Source organism: Furipterus horrens, unplaced genomic scaffold, assembly GCF_987537825.1.
Source record: "Furipterus horrens unplaced genomic scaffold, mFurHor1.1.pri manual_scaffold_4, whole genome shotgun sequence".
In the NCBI taxonomy this organism is placed as follows: Eukaryota; Metazoa; Chordata; class Mammalia; order Chiroptera; family Furipteridae; genus Furipterus; species Furipterus horrens.
The window spans coordinates 106,365,384-106,380,798 of record NW_028327174.1 but is presented as its reverse complement, the minus strand read 5'-3'; the positions used below and the strand labels follow the sequence as shown (position 1 = coordinate 106,380,798).

Here is a 15,415-nt window from a genome sequence, read left to right as displayed (position 1 = left end):
TATAGTTTTTCCACTCATAATTCAAGACTATTCTGTATGGCTTCAGAATATTATTTTTAGAAACTTGTATTAATAGTTAAAATATGATATTTTCATTTTTAATATTATAAATGTTTCCAGACTATTTAACTTTAATGAATTTTATAAGATTTTAATTTACTTTTAATATCAGAATTTCTGCTGATGCCTTTTCTCTGGAAATTAAAATGTGAATTAAAATTTAACTTTATTAGTCACACTCAATACTTTAGCAACACATGTTTTAGGAAAAGTCATAGATTTTTTAAGTATTGCCTCAAAAATGACATTACAGGACCATAATTTTGACTAAAAATTGGACAGTATGCTTTTCTGTTGTTCCTGGTTCAGGTGAAATCCCTAAGTATAGGTGAGGATGCTACATCAGTCAACTTTTAAAGAATCTGAAATTACTTAAGAGTAATATTCTAGGGATATTTCATTCCCCTATTTTGAGGGCTTTCTGCTGGGTACTCACATGTCCCTGTCAGTGTGTGGGCATTTCCCTGGTTCTGTTTGTAGAGTTTTCTATTGTTCCATAGAGAGTTAACATGTGGAAAGAATATGACATAGTCATTAAAGACTGAGGGTTTAGTGGTACCTGTTTGCAGCTCAGCACCAGTCTGTACCGACTCCATGACCTTGGACAACTTTTACAGTGTGTCGCGACGTTAGTTTTCTTATTTATAAAGCGTAAATAACAACACCTAGTGCATGGTGTTATGACTCTTCAAAGAGCTAATGTAAATAAAACACATCAGTGGCTGGCATCTAGGCAGCGTGTCATGAAAGACAACTTTTTAATGACTTGCTGGAGAACAGTTAAAAACTCACAGAATCAGAGAGTATATCGGTGCTTACCAGGGCTGGAGAGAGGGGCATGGACATTTGTTGTTCAGCGGATATAAGGTTTCAGTTATGCAAAATGGAGAAGTTCTAGATCTACCGTGTAACATAGCGCCTGTAGTTAATGATACTTTATTGTAGCCTGAAAAAATCGTAGAGAGTGAACAAAAGATAACCTCTTTTATCAAAAATACAACAATGACAAAAAATGTTTACTATTGGCCAGTCACTAAATTCATTCATTTAACCCTTACAAAAACTCTGAGGTAAGATCTATTTTTTATTATCCTACTTTTCAGATGAAAAAACCGAGGCAAAAACAAAAAACAAAAACTGAATGCCTTGTCTAAGGCTGTAGTACATCTAGCAGGTTGCAAAGCCAATTTGCATGCTCTCTTTTCTCTTTTGCTTGCTTGGTATGTTCTAGACAGAAATAATGTGAGAACATTAGTCACTTTAAGTTATGTCTAGAGCTTAGAGCACAGAGATACTCAATAGTAACTGAACCTTTGTAGTGGAAATTCTACTCGTTTTTCTACACTGTCCTCCTCACTCCCCATGTCATTCTCCGTGTGTGCGTGTGTGCGTATGAGTGTGTGAGTGTGTGTGTGTATGTAAGAGAGACAGAGAACGAGAGAGAGAGAGAGAGAGAGAGAGAGAGAGCATGCATTTTGATGTGAGTCCACTTGAGTAACCCCAAGAATAACACTGATCAATTCTAACAAGAAATATAGACAAATTATAAAATTACATTTAACCCCAGGAATTCCTCTTGTTAATGAAAATGCTCTGGTTTAGATCACCTTTGGCCATATAAGATGGAATTCAGTGTAATGGAGCACTTTCCTCTCTTTTCCTCTCTGCTTCTTCCTAGGACAAAGGGAGAAGCAGCCTCCAGCAACTACAAGACAAGTATCAGAACAGGCTCGCTTCAAAGCCAGGGTGTGAAACTAATGGCTGTGTGCTCTCTGGTAAGTCCCTACCCTTTTATTACTGAGGTAATAATGAAAAGATTAATACTAGCACCTTCACAGGGATTTTGTAATACCTACATGAGATTATGTGAAGTGCTGAGCATTATGCCCCACAGATATTATGTGCTCAATCAAAGTAAAATATTATTACTATTACCATCATCATTATCATTCAACCTCAATAACGTTATCACCTTGAACTGCTATGGCCTGGTATCTCAGACATAAATTCTGATCTTGCTAATAGTACACTCTCTGTTTTACAGATACATTCCATCAACCACATAGGTTTTGAGTAATGATGTCAGACAAATATTTTCATTCTAAATCTTCAGTTATTTGAAAAAGTTACATCATGTCCAAGCTGAATTATTAAAACTACTTTATATTTGAATACAAAATACAAGTATATCTCTTGCTTCAAACCTAGCCTATTGCAAAACTTTCTCTTTGGGTCATGTGGGTGCCTTGTGGACTTGGAGCTTGGAAGTTCTGAGGGTTGACCAGGTAGACTTCATTACAATTCAGCATCGATGGACCTAACCTTCATTGGTCTGTGGACCCAGAACCCTGGGGAATTCAGGCTCCTGTGGGGAAGAGCCATCAATCAGCCTGGGAGTGGATTCCTCTTCCTCCTCTTCAGCCTCCTCTGGCTGTGGGGGTGGGGTGAGGAGCTCTCTGTTCCCTGAAGGCATCATTGTAGCTATTTCAATCTGAAAAAGAAGCAGAATGTGATCAGGCAAACTCAATCACCCTTTGGTAGTGAAACAAATTTCAAATGTATCCACCTTTGCCACAAGAGGGCACTCGTGTTCTGAAGTTCAACAATGGCTGGGATGCTTGCCTGGCAGAGAACACATGTATGTAGTTTCTTACTGCTAATTGTTGTTTCTGATTAGTTTTGATTCTCGAATCTTAGTAATAGTTTCTAATGCCTTTCGGTGGCGTAGGGGGTCCTGTACTTTTAAACATCTTTATATGTTTGTTCTATAAATATAAAAAAAAAATTATTGTTTTCTAAATTCATGGCATTGCAGAAATGCATAATTGTGAAAGATTCAAATTAACCCAGAAGTTTGCAGAGACCCCTTCATCCTGCCACCCTAATTCTACTCCCCTTGAAGATAAAAACCAACAAAAAATTGGCGTGTACATTTCAATCATTTTAATCCTTGGCTCCCTGGATTCAAGCATTCTGTTCTTTTACAACAACTTAGGCTTCCTCTAATTGTATGTTACTGAAAAGTATCCTTTCTACTAAAATATAATAATGCAGACATGAAAACTATGATTTGATGATGATATGCCAATTCTCATATATTTTCAATATTATTTTAAATAGCAAGTATTTTCAAGAATATTTGACAATGTTAAAATCAATGTTTTTGATAGTTTTCACAATAGGAGGCATTAAAAAATTTTTTTTAAGACTCAAATAATTTTTCAAGGATTGTATTTTTTTATTGTTGACACTATTACAAATGTCTCCCATTTCCTCCCCCCTTGTCCTCCTCTACCCAGCCCCCGCCCCCATCCTCGCCTTCATCACATTTTTGTTCTGTGTCCATTGGCTTTGTGTATGTGTATATGCATATATGTTCTTTAGGTAATCTTTTCTAGTCTACCCACCTGCCTCCCTTCTGAGATCTGTCAGTCTGTTCCATGTATCCATGCCTCTGGTCCTATTTTGTTCCTCAGTTTACTTTGTTCACTAGATTCCACTTATAAGTGAGATCATACAGTATTGTCTTTCTCTGACAAATACTATATGATCTTAGTGTAATATTCTCCAGGTCCATCCATGCTGTCACAAAGGATATTTCCTTCTTTTTTACAGCCAGGTAGTATTCTATTGTGTAAATATACAATAGCTTTTTTATCCACTCACCTACTGATGGGCACTTGGGCTATTTCCAGATCTTGACAACACCAGGAAGACAAATAATCCAAGTAAAAATACGGGCAATGGACCCAAATAGACACTTCTCCAAGAGATTATATGAAAAGCCAATAGATGTATGAAAAAAAGTTCAACACCACTAATGATTAGAGAAATGCAAATCAAAACTACATTGAAGTATCACCTCACACTTGCCAGGATGACTACCATCAAAAAATCAAAAAAAAAAAAAAAAAAAAAAAAAAAAAACAAGTGCTGGTGAGGATGGAGAAACGGGAACCCTGGTGCACTGTTGGTGGGAATGCAGACTGGTGCAGCCACCATGGAAAACAGTATGGAGTTTCCTCAAAAAATTAAAAATGGATCTTCTATTTGGCCCAGTGATCCCACTTTTGGGAATATATCCTAAGAATCTCCAAATGCCCATCAGAAAGAATATATGCACCCCTATGTTCACAGCAGAGTTATTTATAATAGTCAAGAACTGTGTTTTAGATTACACTTGCTTTTCTCTTTTTACATGCATATTTTAAGTAATAAATTATTGCCTCTAAAACCAGTGTTTGCTTTAGAATAACCCCTTAATCCTCAACTCTCTCCTGCTGCTTCAATGTCTATTCCTTTGTATGTGACCTTGGGCAAAAAAAAAAAAAAAAAAATCTGTTCAAGACAATTGGCAACATGCCAGACCCACCCACTGGGGCCTCTTTTCCTCAGGGCATCCACAGAAATCCCAGATTTTTCCTTTACCTGACTGTTATGGCCCCTTGATCCTTTCCACCCTTCTTTATTTGCTTTCATTAAAAAAGCAAACAAAAAAACAAAAAACAAAACAAACAAACAAACAAAAAACCTCCACAAATGACTTTCTAACTTATTTAATGTGAAAATGATATGCAAGCTATTACTATCATGTGTAAAGTAACTACATAATTAAGACAGATATTTTCTGGATGTCTTAGATAACAAAAACATTTTAAAGATACACTTATTTAATGTCACTTTGGATAAATTTGAATACATTGCTTCACAAATGAAAATCATCCTTTAAAAACCCTAAACTTTCTTTTGTCAGTGCACATGTCTGAATTGCGCTCCCTTCTATGCTATGGAGCCTCTTCCTCTCATCCCTTCGTCCATTCTGTTATAGGGGTTCCATCACTTTTCTGCCTCTCCAAGTCTACTAGACAGTACACTCTCAGTTATGTCATATGTCTTTATACCTAAAGGCTATAGCATAATATATGATCAACAAGTACTTATTGAATATAATACAAAAGGCATGCTTGTCCAAAATATATCTAATGCACAGCTCTATGCTTAATTTTAGAGATTGTGCTGAGAAGAATCAATGAATGTGTTAATGCTTACGTTAACCCATTGAATGTGTGAAATCAAACCAAAAGCAAATCCTATTATGTTTGGTGCACTGGGAAGCCATACATGGAGATCCCATTGCCATAAATCTCCACTTGAGAAGACAGGGCACACTCCTTAAACAGAGACATATGGGCTCCATCTGCAGGGTCAGAATAAGGCAACTTCAGAAGGAATGGATTTGTAGAGAGACCAAAAGGAGGCTCCAGGAAGAGCGGAAATTGAGACAGATGTTTCATGGAATGGAGGCAGCCTAAAGGGAGAAACACATTCCAGACATGTTGCCTTGAATCTTTGGCTTTATAGAAAAAAATGTTTGCACATATTTTTTACACATAATTGTTTTTCCACTGATCTGATGTGAAGCTGTAAGATCTCACTTGTCATTTACTATAAAGAGGCGAAACAGCTTTTGTGTTTATCAGAAACTGTTTTGTTCATGCTTATTTGCTATTAAAATGGGAATGTAGAACAACTTTTCAGACCAAAGAAAAGGAATGCTTTTTGGTTTAGCAAAATAGTACAACTGTAACCTCAAAGTACTCTGCCGGGAGAGCCTTTTGCATTGCAGACACATTTATTGTCACTACTGAATAGACGTGATTTCAGCTTTTGTCTTTTTCCCTTCTCTTACCAATTTTCATAAAGTGATATGAAGTTATGAGGCAATGCATGCAAAGAAATGAGGCCAGGAGAGCACAAGGGTCTGGCTCTCCGTGTGGCAGACTTTCGTGCCTGTGCTGCAGAAACTTAAATTGGGAACACACACAAAAATGGCCAGAAAACAGTTTTGCTTCTTCTCAAGCTATGATCAGTAACACTCAAATGCAAATATATAACTGGGCCTCTGATACAAATATACATTTTTTCTTAGTTTATCTTTATTCTTTTTTATACCTCCTATTTTATTCTGACTTGCTTTCTATTGAATTGGCTTTTTAACTTGTTCAGCACGAATTGCTGAACAGAAGGGTAAGCAAAGTAAATGACATTTTAAGCCACCAGAATTTGGGATTATTTGTTACACAACAAGATAATGGATATAGATTTTTATGTTGTATATGTGAATAGTCGGGATTTTTTTTTTAACCTTTTTATTCCCAACTTCTATCCCAATGTGTCTAGCAAATATCAGGCTAAGGATTGTTGAATCAGTACAGGTAAACAATGACAATTTTTGATACTTTAAGGGGTGCTTTGGATACCAGAGTAATAAAATATTTTAACGTAAGTGCTTGAGAGAGAAGGAGTGAAAAGAGATTAGTTATGGCTCTGACATCTTCATGTCTGCCAATGGATCTTCACTATAGTGAGGGAAACTAAAGGAGGTGTGCTTTGACCTCAATAGATAAAACCGGTTTTGAGTCTACTAGTGATCTAAGGATTCTGGTTAGCTTTGGTCTATATTTTAGGGAAAGGTAGAATTACATGCCTAGAGTCAGAGCCACTCTAAGAGATCAACTAGTCCCAACACTAAGGTTCCCATTATCTTTTTCCTATCCTCTTTACCTTAGCTACAATTCCCACACTTTTGACTTAACACATCAACTTAGGAAGAGATGGGACATTTTTATTAATATTTTCCTTGCTGGTATGTAAAATTTGGGAATAAAGACAGCACAGTAAATCCCTAAGGAAAAAGAAAGCGAAAGCATATATACACCAAGATCCTAGCCGATTTATTGATATTTGTTGAAAAATAAAGATATAGTCATTCTTATTAGAATAGAGGGAAAAAAATGCAGATTTTAGTGTATAAAACAGGGTCAAAGACAGAGTCACAGTGAGGTTCTCACCTCAAGAAATTAGAGTAAATTTAGGTTGCTCTCAGAATGCAGAACTGACCTTGAAAATGCACAATGAGAAGAGACCACTTTTCCCAAGCACTTGGACGCAGCTTGACTCCTGACTCTTAGCAACGACAATGCAGCTAAAGAAAGAACAAGTCAACTGAAGATGGCAGCCTATGAAAATTCAGTTTAGAAAAGGAGTTTGTTGTTGTGGCTAACATTGGTTGTTGGAGGGAACTATTACCTTTGTTGAACACGAACAATACAATCACTGAAGAGATGATCTCTGACGTGGAAAATAGATTTCACTTGATCTTGTCATGAGTGAGCCAAACATAATTGCCATGGATTGAATACTAATATATAAGAGAAACTGCTATGCTTTTTCTATTGATTCTAAAGCCACTCTCAGAAACTCTATGTAGAGATGCAATAATCGTGCACACTTGGTAGATTTGTAAGTGAAAGATGAGAGGTAGAAGGACTAATTTGCCTGAGGTCACACAGCTTCTAAATAGTTAAGGCTAAGATTTGAATCTAATTAGTCCTGCCACTGGACTGCTTCACTTCCTTAATTTTGATTCTGTATCAGTCAAATAAAATTCTTCTGAATAATTTAGCTTTCTAGGCACCTTTATTCTGAGAAAGAGGAGCTCTGGATAGGAAAAGCGAACATTATCATTACTGAGAAATGACTATTCTCATTATAAACTCATAAATGGGCTTTCTTGTTTACATTTGAAACCTCATGTGATCATTCATCAACCTGCAGTCTGATCTGATCATAGCTGATTATGTATGAACCTGAAGACTGAACCTTCAGTTGCCAAATCCAAAGGCTGAAGACCATATCAAGGACATGTAGCCCTGTGGGAGCACTTGACAGTCAATCAATCTTCCCCCGAAATTGACAAGTATGAAAATATCACATAGCATTAATATTGGTGGGTAGTAAAATTTAAACAGCATTTATTATCATTTTCTCTCACTTTTGTGAGAAATAAGTATTATGTCAGAATGAAATTTTAGACTGCTTAAACATGATGGCTGAGACAATTCCATTTATTCATCAAACTGTTTCATTTGCCTCCTGGGTATTCAGCTAACATATACTTTCTACTTTCTTTGAATCTAGATTGGGTCATGTTGCTAGTTCTGGCCAATAGAAAGGGAGAAGAAGTAATGTGCCACATATGGTCCCAATCAGTAAAAAGCAAGTATACTTTCTACACATTCTTTCCCTTCCTTCAGTCTGTCAACAGAAGATACCACTGTGACCTTGACTTTCTAAAGCGAAGATGGAGAAGTTCTAGCATAAAAGAAATTTGAATCCCTGAATAACTACTTGGAGGATAGGAAACCTGTTGACCTGAACTGGACAGTATTGTCAGCAAGATATTGATTTTTATTGTGTTAAGCCATTGAAATTTTGGACTTGTTTGTTATAGCTGCTAATGTAATTTGCCCTAAAATAGACCTTTCCAATGTTTATTTTCTATTTTCTAATTATACTGAGGTAACAATGGTTAACTTTTTATGTGTTAATTTACCTAGTACATGTCATTAACTCTAGAAAAAAAATAATCAAAGTGCATTTTTTGTCTTTCTTATTCTGATTTCTCTTTTACAAATAATCATCCTTTGATCTTGGTTCCTCAATGTAGTAGTTCCTGAAATATTATACCACCAAATTTGAGGAAATTTTCTATGTTTTGACTTCTTTATTTTTAAAATCTCAGTATTTAACTTGTCAAAATGAATAAATTTATATACTTAATTAATGTCTTCAGGCCATGTACCAACATTAGTGGCTTTTTGTTTTAATCAAAATTGTTTAAAATTATAACATTTGATATTGACTTGCAAGAATATTAGATATGTATTCAATACAAAATATAAATGCTTTATCAGTTTTTAAAAAATATATCCTTGTGTATGTTTATCCTTCATAAATTCAAAACTTCAAATAATACTTCTTTATATTTAATGCAATGTTTATGTGAAGATTTCAATGCAAAAATAACAAGAGCTGATGATTGGAAGGTTTCATTTACTCACACCCTCTCGTTTGTGTCCTTTGCAACCTCAACACTTTTATTGTGGTGGCTGTTCACATGTTTATTTGGTTGTCGTTTTTGCCAGAAAATGATAATATTCTATTTTTAGTTGTCAGAAACATTTATCCCTGTTAATTGAGGGCTCCATTTATCATCATCCCCTTAGGCTCCAGAAACTTAATAGGTTTCTAATATCTAGTTCTCAGAAATGTCTCATCTAGTTCTAATTGAATGTCCCCAAATAATATTGGTATGAAACTTCGCAAAAGGCTTTAGCAGCATTATCTAACAGCTAAGTCAGTTCATGTTCCCTTCACCCTTACTGCCCTTGTTCCCCCAAGTAAGGGTGCCAGAAGGACAATTTAGTGTAGGCTGAAATCAGTAATCTCATGAGAATGGGATAGGGGGAGCGAGTCAATCACAGTAATTGAAACAAAGCAGTTGGACTGAAAAACAAGAAACTTGAACCTTCCAAGCTCTAGCTTTTTATTTTATGATGGAGTAATTTAGTATTACTTTTTTTAAGTTTCAATCTTTTCTATCCTAATACAAAGCCTTTATTGAGGCACAAAGCATAATAAACCATGCCTTTTAGTATGTAGAACTTCTCTATATCAAACTGTTATTCACTGATGATGATCACAATGATGATGGTGTATATACTGTCATAGAGTATTTTGATAGTATAAAATGTGTGCATTTATAGAGGATGTCCCAGGGAAGACCATCTTGTAGCCAATTTCTTTTGAAAGAACTAATTATTAGATTAAAGTTTTTCTTACTGCTTAGAATCAGTGGTAAAGCCTGGCAAAATTTTATAAAGTTAGAAGCTTAACTTTATCATTTAGAGGCAGAATTACTTTAAACAAACCCAGAAGACTGTACTAAACCAGAATGCTAACTTGAACCCTCTTATTGCCACCACTGCATTCTCTGTAGTTTTGGCAGCCTCACTTGGGAACCAAATTATAATCCAAAGATTGCTCATGACCATAGAACCAAAGCAAAGGACTCTAGATAAATCAGCTGTGTAATAGCATTGCGTAAAGGAAGGGCTGATTTTTAAAGGTCAAAATCTTGAAGTTTTTTGCCCATCATATGTTTTTAGTCATTAGCATGATGGAAATCACTCTGCCAATAGGCGAAGGCTGCTGAAAAGTAGGGAGTTGTCAATGATCTTCCTTTTTTTCTCTCAATACCAAAATGTAATGATCCCCTTGAATCTCCATTTTATATATGTTATAGATTCCATACAGTTATAGTAGAGGATTTGTAATCTTAAATGTCCTGGATTTTATTTTATTTTTTCATATTGTTTCTTTAATCAAAGTTTTGATAACGCTAAAGAGAACACACAAAATTATTTAATCCAGCTGCAATATCTTTTAGATATATTTTCTTTGTTCTCATATATGTTGTATGTGAGTAATATATATTTGCTTACATACCATTTACCTCTTTAAAGACCACATTGAATGTGAGCAGAAGGATTGGCATGATGTCACTGAGATTACCCTTTAGGGTCCTCCCATCTGCATCTTATACTGTACAATATGATTGTTGACAACATTACCAAGCAATAATCCTTGAATGATTTCAATGCTTGTGTGTGTGGACCTTAACAAACACAGTGTAAGCAAACTCTAGACAGGGTTTACTATAACTCGCCTTAAGAGCCTTAGAATAAGAACTCTGTGCAATTAAGAAAGATATTATAGGAGGATGAGGTGGGACAATGACAGGTTAAATCCAATCCTGGGTTAGAAATTAGTGTGATGAGAGATTATCTAACTCAGAAATATGAAAATTTCTAAAATCTTCTTGAACAATATATTATTTTTAGCAAATTTATAATTTACTGATTAAAAAAAAAAAGTGTCTATGGATGATGCCACAAGACAGAATGTAAAGGTCTATGTTAGAAAAACAAAAGTCTAGGCCAGAAAGAAAAGAGAAGGCACTCCTCTGGCACACAACACTAGAGAAGTAAAGGGAACAAATTGAAAAGCATATTAAAGTGGTTAAACAAAAATAGTAAATGACTCACACTGAAAGAACAGCTGAGGGGTGTCAAACACTAAATCTGGGTCCCATCCCCAGAGATCTGATTTCAATAATCTGGGTGTGGCCCAGGCATTAGGATTTTTTAAAAACTCTAGAAATGATTCAAATATATGGTCGTGGTTGATGGAGAACCAACACACTAGAGGGAAAACTTATCCTGCAGGCTAGGATGTTGGAGACAGAAATGCTAATTAAGTCCTGGAACTTTGAAATGTTAAGTCCTGGGAATGTAGTAGAAGAATTGTTTAATAGGCTCCCAAGGGCCACAGGCTTCAGAAACATCAACATCAGTGTCAGTTCAGGAATCTTCTGAGGTTGATCCTTCAGCTGAAAAAAACAAACAAACAAAACAAAACAAAAACACAGGGAAGAGAGGAAACTCCCTGGGAGGTAAATTTTGTAAATTTCATAGCAGGAAGCAAGGGTAGAAGCCAGTGAGGCAGACAGTTGCCAGGCTGGAGAATCCTCAGCCCCCGTTGAAAATCCTTGCTCCCAAGAGAATCTGGCACCTGACATACACACGCTCAGTGCAGCATCAAGTACCAGAAACCCAGGGTTGCAGAAAAATTAGAACTTAAAGGTTTTGAGGATGCAGGTTAAAAAAAAAAAAAAAAAACAGATCGAAGCTTCAAGTAGACCTGGGGACTGGGCTGCCACCACTGTAGGTTTAAAAGCTACGCTAGAAAACAGGAATATCTCAAATGCTGCCCTGAGATAAAAGCCACGTGGTTCCTTAATTCAGTGTTGCTCATATGCTAAGTGGGTCAGAGTGAGCAAGAGGGTTGCTCCTAACTGCTGGGCCCTCCTCTAGAATCTCTGATTCATTAGGTCTGGACTGGGATCTGAGAATTTGCATTTTCCTGACTAACTCCCAGGTGATGCGGATGCTACCCGTTCAGGTACCACACTTCGAGAACAACTCCTCTAATAACAGTAAAGCAGTGCCATCATTTCACTCCTGGTAGGAAATTCCTCCAAATTGTGTTCAAGCTCAAAGTCTGCAGACTAGAAACATAAACTGACCAACATCTGGATGAAGCTATACCAAGATTTCTTCCATCTTCTGACTTCTCAGTTACCACCAAATCTCTTCTTGGCTGTCTGGTAGCACTATGTACTGGTTTTGGAACTATACTTTTGCCTAGAATAACTATTTTAGGGATTCAGAAGTAACTTGGTTCTTTAAATTTGATGGAGTTTAGGGTCAGTGTTGTGATAATAATATGTGTGCAATTAACGCTTCATTCTCTTTAAATATCAAGGTCACAGGAGACTTGGTAATGAACCAATAATTTATGTGTCTCTGAAGGAAGTGCATCTGTATCTGGAAAAGTCCACTCAGGCTTCAGTTATTGAAAAAGTCCAGCTTGAGCCAGGCACTAAGAATCCATCTAGCTGAGATGAAGCAAAAGGAAATGGCGAGGGGCATTTTGGACTGCATGTTCTTTGTTTGAGCTTTTAAATCACAAGGTGAGCAATTCTGAATTTGTACTGTAATCTCTTCAGATTTAAACAAGTTTAGACTTTAATTTGCAAGAGATGTTCATCTGTAGTCTTATTTTTCCTCAAAAACTTCATGGAAGTAAGGGAGCTGTATAGAAATCGGTGTAATCTTCATTGTAAAATATATCATAAACTGCTATTAGATAATGTGGCTTGATATAATTTGACTTAGCACATACAACTGAGAGTGAAAGTTCAATCTCAAGTAGCGAGATGCCTTTGAGATAAATTCACTGATGCTCTCAGATCCATTCCAGAGCTTTCCAGGGTCAAATCTATAGACCCCAGAGGATATCGAAAAGTGGTGATTGGCATGGGGGTAGGTCTCAGGAAAGTATGGGCAAGACTGTCCAATAAATGGGATGATTTTCTCTCTTGAAAGTGAGAGCTATAGTGAACATAATGGATAAGCCTAATGGCTTGAGAGACCACCCTCCTGTATACTCTGTTGGCTCCTTTACTCACCTTTTTTAGGGGGTGGGAGAGAATGACTAGGATAATTGGTGAGTGGAAGAAGGAACTAGGCTCAGGTGGTTCATCGTCCCTTTGGGGGAATTGCCTGCCTGTTGAGAGCATTCACCCTGTTTTGCCCTCCACACATGATTGAGATTTATGTACTGACTCAGGCACTGTTCTGAGGCCTGTGGTTGATTGACTTTGCCTGAGAATGACAACCTAGTCTATAACTGGAGTTTTGTATTAGAAAGCTCATTGTTGCTTCGGACCTAAGTCACACATTTCAATCTAGGAAGGAGGGTATTTTGAACTCATTTGTCTGAGTTCCATTTCTGTCTCTCAAATGATTCTGAAGTTAAATAGGGTATAGGAGAAGTATGCATTGGGTCCCTTAAAACCTAACACATTGCCTAGAAATACTTTAATATAATTTTTATATAGGTGTATCATAATACAAAATAGTATGCATTTTCATATATGTACTTGACTCTTGGTTTCATAGTGTGTTTCCAATACTTATTTTTTGCTTGCCCCACTTTCTTAATTTATATTTTCATAGTATAATGTAGTATAACAAATAAGAAATAATACAAGATGTAATATTGTGGAGAATATAATACAATGTACTCTATATCATATATTTTATACAATGATATATTGTACATTAATATTTTATCTATGTATATTTTGATTTATACTTATTTTATATGCTTATATGTCTATTTTTATACACATTATAGCATTTATTCATGTAACTAGCCTTAAATATTATTCAGAAAAGGTGGTGGATAGACATGAGTAAAATAATTTATATCTCAGATTTGCTGTCAGGAATGTAACTGATGACAGATTTGGGGACATAATTTCTCAGCATATTTATGTATGTATGCATTTTGAGACATAGAAAACTTGTGTCCCAACAGATAACTACAGATCTAGTTTATAGTTATCTTTCTTTAATTTCCTCTGTTGTATTGAAGTTGTGTGTTTAGAAGATGACTAGACTGGGAGGTACTGAGGGACAAGGAGGGACTTGGTCTAATTCACCTGCCCCTATTCTTGGCTTTCAGCAAAAGATTGGCAAGTGAATTAAAGGGAACCCATGCCCGACGGAGTTAGCCTTCATGAAAGCTCAACTCCCAGACTTTCCTGGTCACCAGTGGATCTGCTTCAGTGGCTGTTGACTGGATAAGTGATTTGATAGTAAAGCTAACATGTATTAAACATCTGCTATGTGCCAGGCTGTAAGTTAAACAGTTAGCAAGTTTCTTATTTAATTTTTGCTAGGTATCTTATAAGTAGGAAGCTGAAGCTCAGAGGGATTGTATGACTGTCTGAGGTCACACAGTTTCTGTGTGGGACCCAGGACTCACACAAAGGGTGCCTGTGCCACTTAGTGCGGAAAACGGCCCTTCCACATGCAGAACCATTGTGTACATGAGCAACACTCAAAGCCAGCAGTTTCTTCTGCCATCTTTGCAGTGTGGGCGCATGGAAGGGTTAAGTGCACAGGCAAAGCCAGGTTGCGGAGAAAATGTTCTCCCCTATTGATTTCCTTAGTTTAGGATCCCCACCGTGCCAGTAAATTCCTAATCAGCAAGTCCAGTTCTTCAGCAGATAATATTTAAAGTATAAGCCTGTCTCTCATCTTTTAAAAAGCATTTGAAATCCACAATGTGTTTTACTCTGGATTTTTACTCTATCATAGACTAAGTTTTTGTTAAAAAATAGAATTTTAAATTCATCTTTCTCCCAAATTGTCCCACCAGTTGATAATAAATTTTGAAGCTACGGTATTCTGTGTTGTTACCATTATGTCAGCAATCGGTTCCCAAACATATTGAAAATCTCTGAGCTGTTCATCCTGGGTTACTGAAAAATATCCTTATGGGTTCATACATTGGCATGCAAATATGTTAAGCCCAATGGAATTCTGCTTTAAACCTGAGTCTAGTGCTCAAATTGATTTAAGTGATCATATTAATTATCTAATAAAAACATGAACATGAACACTGGCAATGAAAGCTGTGTCTTATTTTTTATTTTATCTTGAAAATGGATGAGGAAGAAATGTGTTTGGCAAAGATTGCTCAATCCCCACATTTCTGACAAAGCAGCCTTCAGTTCAGAAGGATCGTCTTACCTCTCTCTCTTAAATTCTTTGACAGCTAAGAGAGTTGCTTAGATATTATGTTCATTGTAATCACTTGAAAATTCTTGTTTTTCTGATTCTTAATAATCAAATTACTTAATTTCAAACAAAAGAAACCTTAATATTGGACACAGCAAACAAAAATTAAAGACTAAAGAGGAGAAGCAGAAAAATAATGGAGGCTTTTAGTTCCAAAGTCTCTCTGGTTTGGCATTAACAGAACCTGGTTTAAATTTTACTCTGAAACTTACTAGCTGAATAACCTTGGGCAATATTCT

The 15,415-nt window shown here is 36.2% G+C and overlaps 1 protein-coding gene across 1 annotated transcript in view; it reads right to left on the bottom strand.

The window, feature by feature from the left end:
- Positions 1-15,415, bottom strand: part of EPYC (epiphycan) — a 44,025-nt gene that overhangs the window by 19,558 nt on the left and 9,052 nt on the right. Inside the window, exon 3 of the mRNA XM_090275743.1 lies at positions 2,383-2,551. Within this exon, the coding sequence (XP_090131869.1) occupies positions 2,383-2,551 (169 nt within the window). The remainder of the gene's footprint in view (positions 1-2,382; positions 2,552-15,415) is intronic.